Source organism: Cariama cristata, unplaced genomic scaffold (assembly GCF_000690535.1).
Source record: "Cariama cristata isolate BGI_N322 unplaced genomic scaffold, ASM69053v1 scaffold2189, whole genome shotgun sequence".
NCBI lineage: Eukaryota > Metazoa > Chordata > Aves > Cariamiformes > Cariamidae > Cariama > Cariama cristata.
In genome coordinates, this window is record NW_009636128.1 from 5,931 (window position 1) to 21,250 (window position 15,320).

Genomic DNA, 15,320 nt, shown 5'->3' on the forward strand with positions numbered 1-15,320 from the left:
AGTTACCTGAGGTTCATCTTTCATTTCTTCTAACGTGAATCTCTTTGGATGAGATTAGCTGTTTGGTAGCTGAAAAGGGAAATTCTCTACAAAACAATGAACCACAAAGCTTATTTTAGTAGTGCATATTAAATAAGCAAAGCTGCTTTACTAAAACTAACTCTGAAGGATAGTTAAAAAACAAAACTAGTAATCCTCTTTGTTCCAGAATTAGTAATCCCATTTGTTCTGTATCACCACCTTCTTTACAAATATAAAGTATTACAAAAATATTCACAATAGTATTTCTATACTAATCTATTATTCCATACTATATTTTGAAAAAATGCTTACAGAGGCAAGTTTATTAACGGCAAACTCATATCCTTCCAGTTGTCTGAAGCCCTGATCCAGTTGTTTAAAACCCTTGTTCAATACAGGAGTTAAGACAATGTTCATTTTTCTTTCTACAAATGCCCTCCCTACTTGTACATTTTCATGTCAAATTAAGTAAAAGTTCCTTGAAAAGTACAGTGCGATTTGTGTTAAACTGCAGATTAGCAATGTAGTTACTTCTAAATAGGAAGTTTCACCTCTAATGTAAGGCTTTGAGATATATTTCATTGCTTTCATTTTTTATCCTTCTTCTCATTATCCAGTACTTTATATTCATCTAACACAGCATGGCCCGTTTCCTTTGCAGTTCTCTTTACAACAGCTTTGATACCAATATTGTCAATGTTAAATGCTGTCACACCAACATTGATTGCAGAATTCATGGCGTTGTCTGTAGCATGGCCAGCATCATCTCCATACCTTAAGAAAGATAGCAGTTTTGTAGATTTGTATACTTAGTATTTCAATCTTCACTGGAATTCTTTGGAAAGCAAAAATCTAAGCATTACCAAAACAAACAATAAGCACACAGCCTGAATGTCTAAAGAATAAAATTAGACATTACCAAGCAGTTTGAGTAAGGGCTGCTCCTCTATCAGACAGATTACTCATTCAAGATACCAATATGCCCTTTTCCTCAAAAAAATCTTCCAGTCTTTCTCCCTCCTTCCTCTCTAGTTTTGAAGAATAGAAGGCTTATCTATGGAACCATAAGGGCAGGTGGGCTGGGGGAAGTTGTGTGCAATAACTTCTAAGTACTTTTTCACCTAAGTTCTTAGGTAAAATTCCTAATACCCTCTATATCCCCACATAAGTCCTCACTCTTCCAGCTGCTAAACCTTCTCAGTCTGTACCATGGGTGGAAGCACTGAAGAAGAGGGAGGGCAAACACTGTCCTGCCTTTTCACCTGTTAGAGAAAAAGGGACCAGAATCACCTCAGACATTTTTTTTTTTTCCTCAGTTGGTACCACCACTGCCGGAATAGAGCTTGGTTAGTACTTGTCTTACATCAGCTTTGCCTGTCTCTACATGGCATACTATGATACTACGTCTGGTGTAACAGCAACACATTGGCATGTTAGTTCAAAGTCCCAAAAGTAGACTCACTGATGTACTGCGCCACTGTGCTCAAGCAAATTAACCCAGACAGTCTAACACGTCTCCTGGGTACAGAGAATTGCTGACACAGCTATGCTTACATGTTGAAGGGTAGCAAAGTCCTTAAAAAAAAATTCCATTGTGCAGTGAAAACTTATCTGAAGTAACCTGGAATCAATTCAGTGGCAAAGGGGAAGGAGTGGGGGAAAAAGGAGAAGTCATACAAAACCTCAAAAAGCTCAACGAAGCTATCTTGAGGATATGATGAAAATTACTAAGAGATAAACCTCTGGTCTTTCCACTGGGCTGCGGGGTCCAGCTTCTTTATGCTTTAGGGGGCAAGTCGGCAGTCTCACATTAATTACTCAACTGTGAGAAAAGGTACACATCTATGCCAGTAGAGAGAGTGTACTGAAGCAGGACAAGAGCATGGTGAGAGCAGTAACTCCAGCTGTTCCAGGCAGCCAGCCATTTCCCCAGAGAGCACTGTAATCAGACAAACCAGGCCAAAGGGAAGTATTTCTGGCAGCATCAGAATCCCAGCAGTTAGCAGAGTTACTTTTTTCCCTGTGCTTCTCATGACCAGAGATTCTTTGAGGACCTCCAAATAAGGCTAGAGAAAAGCACAGAATATCAAAGAATCCAAAAGCCTATCACATTATCAGTACAGGAGGCACGGCATAATGGCTGGAACCAACAATGAAACTGAATAAAAAAATAGTGCTTTTTTTGTTTTGTTTTTAATTCTCTGATAGAGCAACAGCCTTGAATCACCAACATTGGATTTGCAGATCACAGAGTTAATCTCACAGCAAAAGTGCAGTATTTGTCAATTTAATTAGTTCTTTTCACCTCAGGAACACCATAAGCCAGTTTTATATAACATCAGTAAAATAGATAACCTCGTTTAGAGTAAGACTGTAGCTTATCCAATACAGTTAGACTAACAATTTTTTAATATTTGATAACTGATTTTTCAGTTTGCCTGTCTCAACTGCATCATTTGTAACTTTTTTTTATGTTTTAAGAAAAAAGTTGGGCAGATGCAGATACTGCAGTTATTTAAATGGTTGTAAAAAGCCTCCAAGGTAGTAGCACGGTACTTTGGCAGAAATATTACTTTGGAAGCTACATTTTCCCCCAATTCTGATCAACATGCACATATGATGAGCATCTCTTTATAATTCCATCCGCAAAGGTATTGCGGCTAAGTTTTAGCTGAGTTTTTTGTTGATTTAGCCACACTGTGATGATGCTCCTTTAGCTTTGTTTCCATTAAGTGGAATTTATGAAGTATTTTGAGTGGCAGAAATCTTTGTTGCTAAAACAAAAAACAGCTTCCAAACAGATATTACATAGAATTTTAATACATTTATACAGATAGATTTTAAAGATCACATATCAAATATTTTCAATTGTATTGTAATTAACTGCAACATTTAATTACTTATTGTTTTTCACTCTTAGTGGCTGTTGACTGCTCATCTCTGTATTTCTTATTGTTATATCTAAAACAAAAACATTAATGTGAATTTACATGAAACGAATACCAATACAATACCTCCTGACATTCCTACTGAAAACAAACTGAAACGTTAGCAATAAAGCACCACTGACTAGACCTTCACTATTTAGCCTCCTATTTGAAATGCATCACAACACAACCCTGAATGCCAATCCACTTCATACTCTATGCTGATATTTACCTTGTTACCTTCTGCTAGTAGCCTTTTCAACATCTCTTTTGCTACACTTATCACCGATTCGATTTAACCTACACGCTTTTGCTTACTCTTCACTTTCTATTACACCTATTGCACTTTTTGCGAGGGGTGCATTTCATACGGTTTGCAGTTATTTCAGTATATTCCCTTATTCTCCACAGCATCTTTCAGTACGTGCACTCAACTTTGGTCTTTCCATCACCTTAGTAACATCATCTTAATCCCAAATGTTACTATCTTCCTCCATTATCTTTTTCTAAGAACATCTGTATTTTGCAAGTTGAGGCTATCCTATTATTGCTATTTATGCCTTAGATTTCCTTACACAATTTTCTTTTTTGTACCTTCTCGTTTTAGCCAGACCTGCTGATAGATGATGTTCTTCCATTTTTCTTAAATTTAGCTAAGTTTACATAAATTCAGGATCAGAGCTGAGAGGCTTAAACCAGTAACTTTTTTCATAATTACATTATACTGTAGAGCAAAGATATAAATCTGAACATTATTTGTAACACAGCCCAAAGCTGTAATACTTCTAGAAGAGAGCTAAAAAAAAAAATAAATACTTACCATAATCATTGACTCATTTCCTATTTTTACTTACAGGAGATGCTCATTACTGTGCACTTAGCAGCTCACCATGTGCTGCATAATTAGAGCAAAGCAGGTATTTCAGTTAGCTTCCCTGCACTTCCATACGCTTTTTTTTTTGCCAGTATTCAAACACAATGACAATACGCTGTAGAAGATGAAACCAATAAAAACATAACTTACTTGTATTTGACAGTTTTTACAGTCTCAGTTGAAACACTTTTAGCAATGCACTTTGCTGCACTTTCTAAACCTTGCCACACTGTTGAAAACCCTGTGAAAATGAACAGCTTCTTTGAGTTCATAGCATTGAAAAGTAAGCAATTAAAAAAGTATAAGGAATTTTTATTACCTTGAACTCCACTTGCTGCTACCACCAGAGCACCATCAAAAGTGGATTTGCCATCTTTATCTTTCTTAAGGGATTCTGGAACTAATTTGCTGCCATGCTTCTTCACGTGTGGAGCCAGCTCCTTTCCGACACAGCTTGCTATAGAACACACCCCCTCAACTACCATAAAACAACAGTATGCAGATTATTTAGTAAGAACGTAGAACATCTTTCTTTAAAAGTCCTTACTCCTAATTAAAAGTAAGCTTCACTGAAGTCTTAAGTGTTGCTTCTATTTAAATATGCTTATTTGAAAGACATACTTTAATCCACACTTAAGTACCCAACTGATACAGAAGCAACCTCTTTTTTCAGATTCTGCAGACCTCCAATTCCTAAGAAACAAGTAAGGTTAGTCTTACAGCTAAAAAGCACTTTAAAAGAAATACATACAGGTCTCACGCTCAAATTTCAAGAAACTGTTTCCATTGCTTTGTTATCCCCAACTTGCAGATAAGGAACAAGCTGTTTCTTTCCTAACTTGTCTTCTGGAGAAGTCTTTCTTACAATCATTCCAGCTCTTCAAAGTAGTTTTATAACTTTCAGCACAATTTGCTTTTAAACTTGGATGAGTCACTAGACTCCAAATTTTAACATTAATGCAAATAAATAACAGAATAAAGTTTCTCAGAGCTGCTAGGGTTACCAAGCACCTCTGAACAGCAAGTCACTTCTATCTGCAAGTTTATACATACTCTAATAGACTTATTTCAGGTCTGCGTGTTTAAAACCATGCACACACACATTCTCTAGTGGTACAATATGTCAGTAACCAGTGACAGTACAGCTTTTAAAACACATGGTTATCAACTAAACTGTCTAAAACTTAGAAAAGCATGCCAAATTTAAGACTCTACAGACTATTCTTTTAGGAAAAAGAAGATGCCTCAAGGCCATATAATAAATTTTAGTCCTAAAGCATGTCTCTAGCAGGGGATAACTAGACACAAACTACTGATCTCTGGATTTCATCAAGTCAGTCCCCCTCTAGTTCATTAGCTAGAGAAACCTGCTCTCATTTTACAGAATATTTATTGTTTAAGGCAAAAATATAATATACTGTGAGATGGAAATTTTTACCTAAGAATTGGCTGACTTTCACAGCTCCGCCAGTAGCTTGTTTTGCTACATGAAGCCCCTTTGCCACAGTTGGGTTGACCTCCAGAGGTTTTTCTTCTGGCTGAATGTGTTCTCGCAGTTTAGAGGCTCCTTTGTGGATAGCTTTACCAGTATATTCTGCTCCTTTTATTAGGCCCCAGCTTACCCAAGATGCACCTTCAAGGCAAAAATTGCTTTTCTTAGAATGTACAATTTTACAGACTATGATTCCTACAGCTTTCCTTCCTCTGCCTCAGCAACACTGACTTTAGAAACATTTCTGATTACACAGTCTGCAATTATACTCTTCCCTGAATGAGCCAGCATGAATTCCTCCAGCAATTTCTGCTCGTACACCACCCACATTTTTTTAATTCCCTTTATTTAAGTTTAATACAGCCAGCCCCCATCCAAGTGTCAGCTTAATACAGATACTCAGTTTTTTAATAGATATCCAAGCCCCAGCTGGGTCAGAAGTGATAGAACTGCACATCTCAAAGCCATTAACATTCTGAAAACATACAACCCAACCCTCTAGCCCTCCAAGCAGATTCATATTTATTACAATCAGCCGGTGGGCATTAGTATATTCCAAAGGTTCTCAGAGGGAAAAAAAAAATGTTCATCTGCAGAAATCGCAATAGATGCCTGCTTTAGTATAACTGCTCATACATGAGTAAAAGTGTTCTGTCACAGTGGTTTGAGTCACAGGGAGCAATATCCTAACATACAGTCAAATGAGGAGCCTAACTCATGTACAACGAACAAGACTGTTGGCAATGGATTTGAATTCTGCATTCTTTTTAAAAAGCTCAAAGTATTCTTTAGATGATCACATCTGGAACTGGTGAACAACTACTTCTGACCACTCAGTTTCTACCAGCACACATGCATTTAGGTGAAAATACTGTTTAAATGTTACTCACAGAGGTTTATATTCAACATAATCCTCTTATTACAACAGTACCTGACAAGATTCCATGGGCAACTTTCTCACTCCATTCTGGCAACTCTTTCTGATTTTCCGCTCCTTCAGGTTGTGGTTGGATATGTACAGTCTGAGGCAAATTAACTGCATCACTAGAGGCTTCTGAAGGCTAACAAGTGAAAGTAAACATCTGAGAATCTACTTCACAATGTATCATCAGGATTTCCATTTTAGATGTTGTAGATCATACAGATCCATTATCAAAAAATGCTAATGATGTGTATTCCTTGGTAAGCGTACAGAAACTAAAGGGAAATTTGTGATTCAACTACTTTTGCACAGAAATGCTATGCATTCAAAAAAGCTTATCAGACAGCTCAGCATTTTCTGTACGCTTTCTTCATCCAGTTACAGTGAAAAGATTTGCTTGCCAACATGGCCATATGGTCAAGAAGCTAAGTTGAGAAAACTTATAGTACAAGTTAACTAGCAAAAAAGATAAGAGATTTGGCCATCTATCATTTTTATCTTCTCAGAGGGAAGTCAACTCTGTTGTTATTCAGTGTGGGAACTGCAGTCTTTGGTCAGAGAATCCAGCTGCACTAAAAGAATGCAGCTGTTCTAGTTGTTCTGCTCCTCATCCTTTCCTCCCAAATTCAAAAATAAAGGAGATTATTCATTCTATGTGCTGTTGATGCTTTTCCAGACTGGCACAACCAAGGAACACATCAAGCTCTGCATGATACTGCTCCCCATTTAAAGTTGGGTGGATAGGTTCTGTGTGATTTCATGTCAAACACTACAGTTTCTGGAGTAGATGTTAATCATTCAAACATAGCAACCACCACCACAGTCTGGTTAGTGTTTCTAAAAAGTGTACCACCACTTTACACAGCTCACAGACAATGTATAATTAAACTTTAATTACAGAAAGCAAAAAAAATGTAACAGATTTAGGTTTTCATTAGGATTCTATTTTTAGGACTTTTCCAATGTAGAAGTAAAAAAAAAAAAAAAAAACAAACATTTTGATGATTGAAAACACTGCTAGTTAATGATAGACAGAAAGGAAAAACCTTTTTGTTTAGTGTAAAAGAGTCAAATGAAAGCATTCATAGATGAAACCTATGAGTAGACTCGAAAACACAATATAGAATAATATTTGGTATTACATGGAATTCTTAGATTCCTCTGAAATATTTACCGGAAATAAAAGCAGGGTATTGCACAAAGATAACTGTTGCAGCAAACCAAAACAAAACCAAAATTAACAGAAAAGAGTAGGTTAAGATTTAGACGGTTGCTATCCAGAAGGTTAACAATGTATCACTGACATGTACTATCTCATCAATTACACTCGACAGCAGTGTGATATCTCATGTTCAAGAAATGTCTTTAGCATGTGACCAAAACACTTTTGGGAGCTGGGCAGGACAAATAACCTTAATACACAGCTGCAGCTAAAAAACAAATAAACAAACAAAAACAATTAAAAAAATAAAACTATGTTCCAGATATAATTTAGTTACACCACAGTTTGCGTCACTATGTAGAAAAACAGTTAACGAGACTTCTAAGGACCAGAAATGGATTTCTAGCACAACAGGTGACTCAATACTGTAATTACATTAGTTGTTAGATCCTCATGAGTACTATGTAAAACAGCCACATTAAATGACGACCAGGCTAGGCTTTGAAATATTTGTGCTATATCACAGTTTTTAAAACTCCCAAAATCTGCTGATTTGCAAAATGTGGTAGCCTGCAGTAACTAAATTGGCTCTTAAAAAAAGAAAAACAATGACCAACCAAACAAAAAAAACAACCAAAAAAACCCCACAGGGCACGGCATACATTGCTGCTGTCAATCAAGTCTGGAATCTCAGCAGTTCTAACATGTATTCCAGTGAGAAATTTTTTTTTTTTCTTACTATAAAATTTTGGAATCACTGTCCTGCAATTTACCTGGACTTTGTGGCCAGACATCTGTTTAAATTTATCTTCAAAATGCGCTCTCTCAGTTGCTGGGAGCTCTGAAGATAACCCTACTCTCTCATGGGATCCTGGCACCTGTGACATTGTATCAGGGAACATTAACAAAAACATGGAATTTTAGGACAATAAGGAACTAATGAGATATCCGATTTGAACTACTGCTACTCAGGAAAGATGACAGAATTTTATCCACCAAGTCCTGCACTGAAACACCACATAATTCTGTAGTTCTTTTCCCTTTTAAGTAAAAATTAGTGGCCTCCTGTGCTAGTGAAATTCCCTGCCAAATTTTACAGGATTTATACCATAACAGAATTCCACCCCCATGGCATGCTGCAAACCGGTCCTTCACCATCGCTGCATTCAGATCTTGGCGATTCAACAAGATTCTATCTTTCATGAAAAGACATAATCTTGCTATGAGCTTTTAAGTAGTTATTGATTACCATTCTTCCTGAAATGCTGCTCCAGGGCTCCTACAATAACATTTTTTCACCTTGTTTCCAGTCACTGTATGTTACCGCACCGTTGTTAGACTATGTTTTTTTTCTATTTTCTCTACCTGTCAATATCTTAATGCAATTTTGAGATCCCATTTGAAGGCAGATTTTTGAGGTACATGCTATTTTCACAGGTCTTCTCTGAAGCAGCTTAGCATTTTTGAACTATAAACACATTTGGGCACAATATTCCAAGAATGGTATCATCAAAACTACACAAAGAGTGTGCGCAACAGAAGAAGAAAAACTTGCTTTCTTCTGAACACAAACTTTCATTTTCGGTCCTATGTTATCTTATAGGTAAATAGAGAACATATACAAAATGGTCTCCAATTTCTCTTGGTGCTTACAATTTAGTATTTTAAACCTTCCGTCCTTCCATCTCACAGGGCCTACGGTTTCATCACTAGGTTGCTTAATCTTGGCTACTTGATCTATTTCTCACTGGTGAGCTTACCAAGCAAGACACAGAACTTCACAGTTTTACAAAACTAACTGTAAATGGGAGAATATATTGATCATTTACACTTTTCCTTATTGGCGTAAAACAGGCAGCCCAGAAATTTACCTGGATTCGAAGGTCAGACATCTGTTTTAAGAGATCCTCAAAGAGCTCTCTGTCAGCTGCTGGAAGTTCTGAAGACAGCACTACTCCCACGTAGGACCCTGGTATCTGGGACATCGTGTCAGGGAACATGTAGACTCCAGTATTGCAGCACAGAACAGGAGACTGGTTACACATTAGAGGATACAACCAGTCACAAACCTAGAAAAGATACGTCCATAAAGGAATTAAAGGAACCTTTTAAAAAGAAAGGCAGGCAGAACGTACTGATAAGCACCACAAACTTGGTTTTCCATAAAGTTTAGTAAGAAAAATAAAAAAGCCTCGTGTCATCTTGAAAAAAAAAAAAAAAAAGTAAAAAACCCAAAACCAAAAAACCCACTTGACTTTGGAAATACCACTCTTGATTAGCTCTGACAGTCTAATATAGAGAAAACACTAATTTTCACAGGACTGTGATTCAGGCAGGTAGCCTCTTAACTACAGACTAGTCTTGAGGCCCAGGTGTAGAAACAGATGAAATGCACTGCCAAACACGTCAGCATTCACAGCGCCTGTAACTCCCTGTAGCTCTCAGGACCGGTTTATAGGATAGGATCAAGAGAACTGTCGCCTGTCGCTGGCCGACTGCTGAAGACTGCTAACGCAGGTGGAGGTGAGCCAGCAGACCCAAACCCAGGAAGCAGTTTTTATTTGTTCTTCTGAGTTTCCCCTTCGCGGATGAGGCTTTCAACAGCCAATCTTAGCAGCAACAAGGAGATCCAAAGTGCAAAACCAAACTGGAAACACAATGCACGTTACAGAATGTGTCCACGTAAAGCAAGCATGGACTGACAAAATCCAAATAATGCATGTGTTTTATTTGTAGTTCAGAGTCTGGATTAACGTGGGCCCTGAAATTCCAATTTATCAGTTGTCCTAACTGCAATACCTTATCACTAGTTGAGACTGAAGTGGGTAGTGCGCAACACCATTTTACACTCACATGTTACAAGAGGTGAATCAACATGTCTTCTCTGTGTGAGGAAAAGGAAGTTAATTTTACTAAATGAAAAGACATGTTAAGTCTACTCCTTCAGAAAACGGAATTCACCAGAACAGTCAACACTCGACAACCTTGGGAAGACACAGAGGTGATTTTCACAGAAGAAGTCATAAAACTATGTATTTGCAGGAAACCATTTGTCCAACAGCTATAACGTCCTTCATATTATCACACAGAGATTTAGGTTCAGAAGAGCAAGAACTTAAGAAGATTGCCTTTTACAGTTTTATGACAGTTCTGGAAATTTAATTAAGGAGAAAATTATTTTCCTGTTACCTGAAGGAATGCAGGTGGACGATTCCGGGCCATTTCACTATCTGTATCCAAGAACTTCACAATGCGTAGATATCCAGGATATGAAGGAGCACTAACCTGCCCATCAGGAGTCACAAAGAATATCTGTACTCCTTGGGGAATCAAGATCAGCTCATCTGCATCCACTCCCAGGTTTTCAAGGGGAGGTGGCTGAGTACACTTATTGTAGTAGTCCTCACTTACAGAAGAAAACTCCCCAGAGTCTGTGCCGTAAGACACAGTAAAATGGCCATCGGTAGCTTGAGGAGTATAGGCAGGAGGTGCTTCATTTGGCAGACAAAGAGGTTTCGCAGATGATGGACTCATAGCTGGAACGTGCCCCTGGCTCACACTTGCAACGTTTCCATCTGCTGCAGGAGGCTGACTTGGTGCAAACACGAAATTAGGGGCAGGGGGTCTTTCTGGCTTTTCTTTGGAGGGGATGGATGGGTACAACTTGGGCACCCCAGCAGGGGCATCCATCGCAGCAGGACTTGCTTGTACCGGTGGGGTGTTTTGGTCTAGGATGCCGAGTCGAGTGTGAACATTTCGGAGGGTCTCCCTCATCTTCTCTTGCATTTGCCTGGCAGACTCCCACTGGGACCCTACACATGCAGGACCCTGCGATGGAATGCTAACTCCTCGGAGCAAGTGGTCAAGCCCTTGCTTATAGTAACTTCTTGCCTCTTCTTGCTGACCTAGTTCATCTGTATTCAGTCCTTTATTGATAAAAATAAAGGCTTTCCTGTACTCTTCCTTAATAGCTTTAATATTTGCATCTTCTTGCATAACTGGATCCTGTAGTTGTTCCATTACTGCAAATGGGAATAAAAGATGTTAAGACTATTCACAGATGAAGCCAAACAATGTTTACCTTAGAATAAACTGCCTTCTAATTAGTTTCTAATGATGACCATACTGCATGTATTAGCAGAAAGTTATCTAGTTGCTTTGTACGGTGTCTGACGTGTTACAGTTATCTCCTAAAAAAACTTCAGATTTAGAATACGTGATTCCAAGACAGCAAGGAATTTATAACCATCACATCTAGTTACATCACAGGCATGTATTTCTTAAAAGTTAACCATCAGAAGAATATGGACATGCCTGATATTAAACTTTGCATCTTAAAAAGTATTAAGATCAGTAGCAAATATAGGAATAAAAAGATAATTTAAAAATATAACTTTACTTTTGATAATATTTCTAAAAAAAATCTCTAGGCTATTAAAAAATTCACTTATCATTTTGTCTATTTAAAGAAAGGCTGAACTTACAAACTCAGTATATTTTTATTTAAATAACTGAAGGGAAAGCGCTCAACAGATTTAAACAAATCTCGATAAACTTCAGCTAACACCAACACACAGAACTGGGAAGAAAAACTTTTAGCAGTTAAAGCTGTGCTTTACAAAATGAAAACAGGGAATTACTTATACACACTGTAAAGGAAATAAAGTGACAACTGGTGTTTTCCCTTCCTTGCTCCACAGGTGACAAAAACCTGGAAGTACCACCGATAGGTACAAAAGGTTGCAGGTTCTATGTCTATTTTGGAATGTATTCCTCAAACTGCCTCATGTGTATTTCAACAATTGAAGAGCAGAAAAGAGTCCAATAGGTTTACTTGAACTCTAAAATGTGTAAAATCACTGTTTTAACTGAATGCAGATCTTCAGTCTTGGCCAAATGCAGCAAATACAAATCACTCTTGGACCAAGATAGTGTTTACAACATACAATGTAAAAAATTCCAGCGACATTTTTTGCTGACAGTGTTAAGAGGCACTGTCAATTCAGAAAAATCAGGTTATTATACTAGAAGAGAATAATGATCATGGACAACAAAAATGGGATACTATATAAAAATTTTCAAGAAAAACAATGATTCTCTGCTGCAAGATGGATGGAAGAAAGGAGGAAAATCTAGAGACATCTGTCAATCACAATGATAGCAAGCTACAGAAAATATGGGGGTAAGTAAAATCCAAAGTGCAAAAATAAAAATGCTTCCATTACACATACAGAAGCATTAACGCCACTGTACACAGCATTGCTGAGACCTCACACAGCACTGAGACACGTTCAAGAAAGCCGCACCAGAACAGGAAGAGGTGTGCCGAAGGTTACTGATTTTTTTCTGGTCAATCAACTACTTTTCTCTTCCCTAGAGAGACATAAGTTTGCCTTACCAAGCCAGTAAACCAAAGGCTAAGAGATTGGATTAGTCTCTATAAATATACTGGAGGAAAAGAAGAAAGTAAATCTGGAAAGAAGAACTATTGAAATCCAAACTTTTAATAAAATCCTGAAATAGTACCAACATTTAGCTTTATTTAATGTCTCTTCTTGTTTTAGTCTAACTATCAACAAAGTAAAAAAAATAAATATGTAAAATCTGGAAAATATCCTTCCTCTACTTAGCAAAAACAGAGAAACTTAAGAAGCGCAGGTCATGAAAAGATTTTAAAGAGGCAAAGATGGAATGCTGCGCTCTACTCCCACACCCTTTATGATCAAAATGCAGACAGCACTTAGGCAACTCATGCATCCGCAGTCCCATGACAGAAATGCCATGTAATCTGGAACACATCTGTATTTTTATGATGTGACAGAATCCAGTTTCATGCAAAAGACAAGATGCGTGATTTCAGTCCAACAGCGGACACGTAGCTAGGAATATGACAGGGCATATTGAGAAGGCAGCCCATGTGGAGGGGAGCGGCAGCAACCCCAGCACATTCCCCATCACGTAGCAGAAAAACCAGTCGTGGGCTAGAGGAGATTTTTCTGGTTGATTGCAGTCACTTGCTGCGAATAGGCTCAGCATCTTTGATTTAAGCTGAAGAACAACACTGGCCTAAGAATAACTGTATATTTAATAACCACCAAGGACATCAATTTAGAAGTTATAAGCATGCTTCTGACCAGCACAACAGCAAGCAATTATAATGAAAGTAATTGGAAAGAACTCTAACTAAAGTTTGTGAATATAGCTCGATCCTTACATGAAAGATTATTCTTAACCATGTCATATATTTTATGACCTAGATATTAACCATGTAAGATATGCACAGTCAAATTATTTGCGAGCAAAAAAACCCTAGGGACTCCCAAACCACATCATCTTGTGTCAACACTTGTATTTACTAATGAAAAATCCATTTTTCCTTTTAAGAAGGTTATAAAGGTAAAAAAACCAATTTAACAGTAAAAAACCCTGATTTAAAAATTACCATAGGTTTCCAAAACACAGAAAATGTTTAGAAGACTGAGAAAGACAGACGTGCTTAACCTAACATCAGTTTACTTCTTTATGAGCAAAATTTAGTGTTTTGACATTTTTAGTGCCTGTGAATCCAATCCTGTAAAAAGTCCCTTCTTAAGACTTTAAGTAAACAATTCATTTGTGTGAACACAACTGCAGTACCATAGTCTACTTTGCCCTGTTTTTTGATTTGTTTTCACTGGGGGAGACTAAGGCAAAGATACTTCACAAATTTTAAATAATTCTTTTGCTAGTGATTGTTAGTATAGAACAAGAAGAGACATCAAGTAAAATCCTGAAGTCATAGCTACATTTCAATTTAATAGTGAATTAATTTACTATTCACTGTATGCTTGTCACACTGTCACCACCTCTGCTCTTGCTAAAGCTCAGTCTTTATTAACAGTAGAAAAGGTCTGTAAGAAAACGGAGATGTCAGCACTAGCAGTGTATATCCAGCACCAGTGCATGGCGGGGATATAAAAGCCGGCTTAGCAATTCAGAAGAGCGGGAGCGTGCAACTCATCTCTGATTGTCTGAAACATCCCAAGTCTGCAGTATATGTACAGTATAGTTACCACCAAACCACGCATTTGGGTGGCAAAGCGCTTGGAAATGGAGGAAGGAATTCACAGTAGATTTTAACACAAGATAACTACATGTCAGCCTGAAGAGCTGAATTTAATTCATTCTTATTAATTTACTAAAATTAATTCAAAATAAAGGATGGCATAAAGTAAATAAGCCAACTGGATTGCTCCCTCACAAGAAGAAATATTCTCTGAAACAGAACATTTAAGTAGCAATCGAATCATATACGAGGAAGATCCTCCGTCATTATTATTTTCAGTGTACGATCTTTACATAGCATTTAAGTGCCCTGCACGTTTTAATATTTACTGTAATCTATTTCTGTACAATGCAGAGTCTTATTTCGTCTGTTTTAAAGCTGGAATGAATGACAAAGTGTTTATTACTAAATACGAGAGCGCCGCAAACCAACCTTTGGTCCTACGGCTGGTACAGATTGGCCCAGATCTGTACTACTTAGTGCTAAGACTTAGAGGAACTTGTCCTGGAGAAAGCTGTTCCAAAACAGAGCTAAGAAAACAGCTAACGGGCACTGTAGATAATCACAGATCAATCCAGTGTGTGAGCTCATTCCTTGGCCCTTTTTCATTTATCAGTAGAGATATACTCTGTGGTTTTAAGTGACTCGACCAAGGGAGGCTACAGTGCAACAGGGAAACTTGAGTTCAATTTGATACTGTAAGCTAACATGGCTGTCCATCCTTCCTCTGAAGCAGCAAACTTAATTAAAAATAATGTATAGTAAAAAAAAAAAAAATATATAGCTCAGTGGTGGATCTTACTGCCAGAAGGTAAACATGAAGCCTAAAGCTTATTAAGAGGATTAAATATCCGGACTGACAGAGATAGGACACTCT

The 15,320-nt window shown here is 37.6% G+C and overlaps 1 protein-coding gene across 2 annotated transcripts; it reads right to left on the bottom strand.

Annotated features, from left to right (window-relative positions):
• Positions 1-417: 417 nt before the first annotated feature.
• SPG20 (spastic paraplegia 20 (Troyer syndrome)) lies at positions 418-11,418 on the bottom strand. 2 transcript variants are annotated; one of them, XM_009707785.1, is made up of 8 exons: positions 10,588-11,418; positions 9,270-9,467; positions 8,172-8,276; positions 6,246-6,375; positions 5,261-5,455; positions 4,142-4,300; positions 3,973-4,063; positions 418-795 (listed from the first exon to the last, which is right to left on the bottom strand). In XM_009707785.1, exons 1-8 carry the CDS (start codon positions 11,416-11,418, stop codon positions 609-611), a joined length of 1,896 nt encoding a protein of 631 aa, XP_009706087.1. In that variant the 3' UTR covers positions 418-608. The 2 variants fall into 2 exon arrangements, with proteins under 2 accessions (XP_009706087.1, XP_009706088.1); XM_009707786.1 differs by lacking the exon at positions 8,172-8,276.
• Between the last annotated feature and the right edge of the window lie 3,902 nt (positions 11,419-15,320).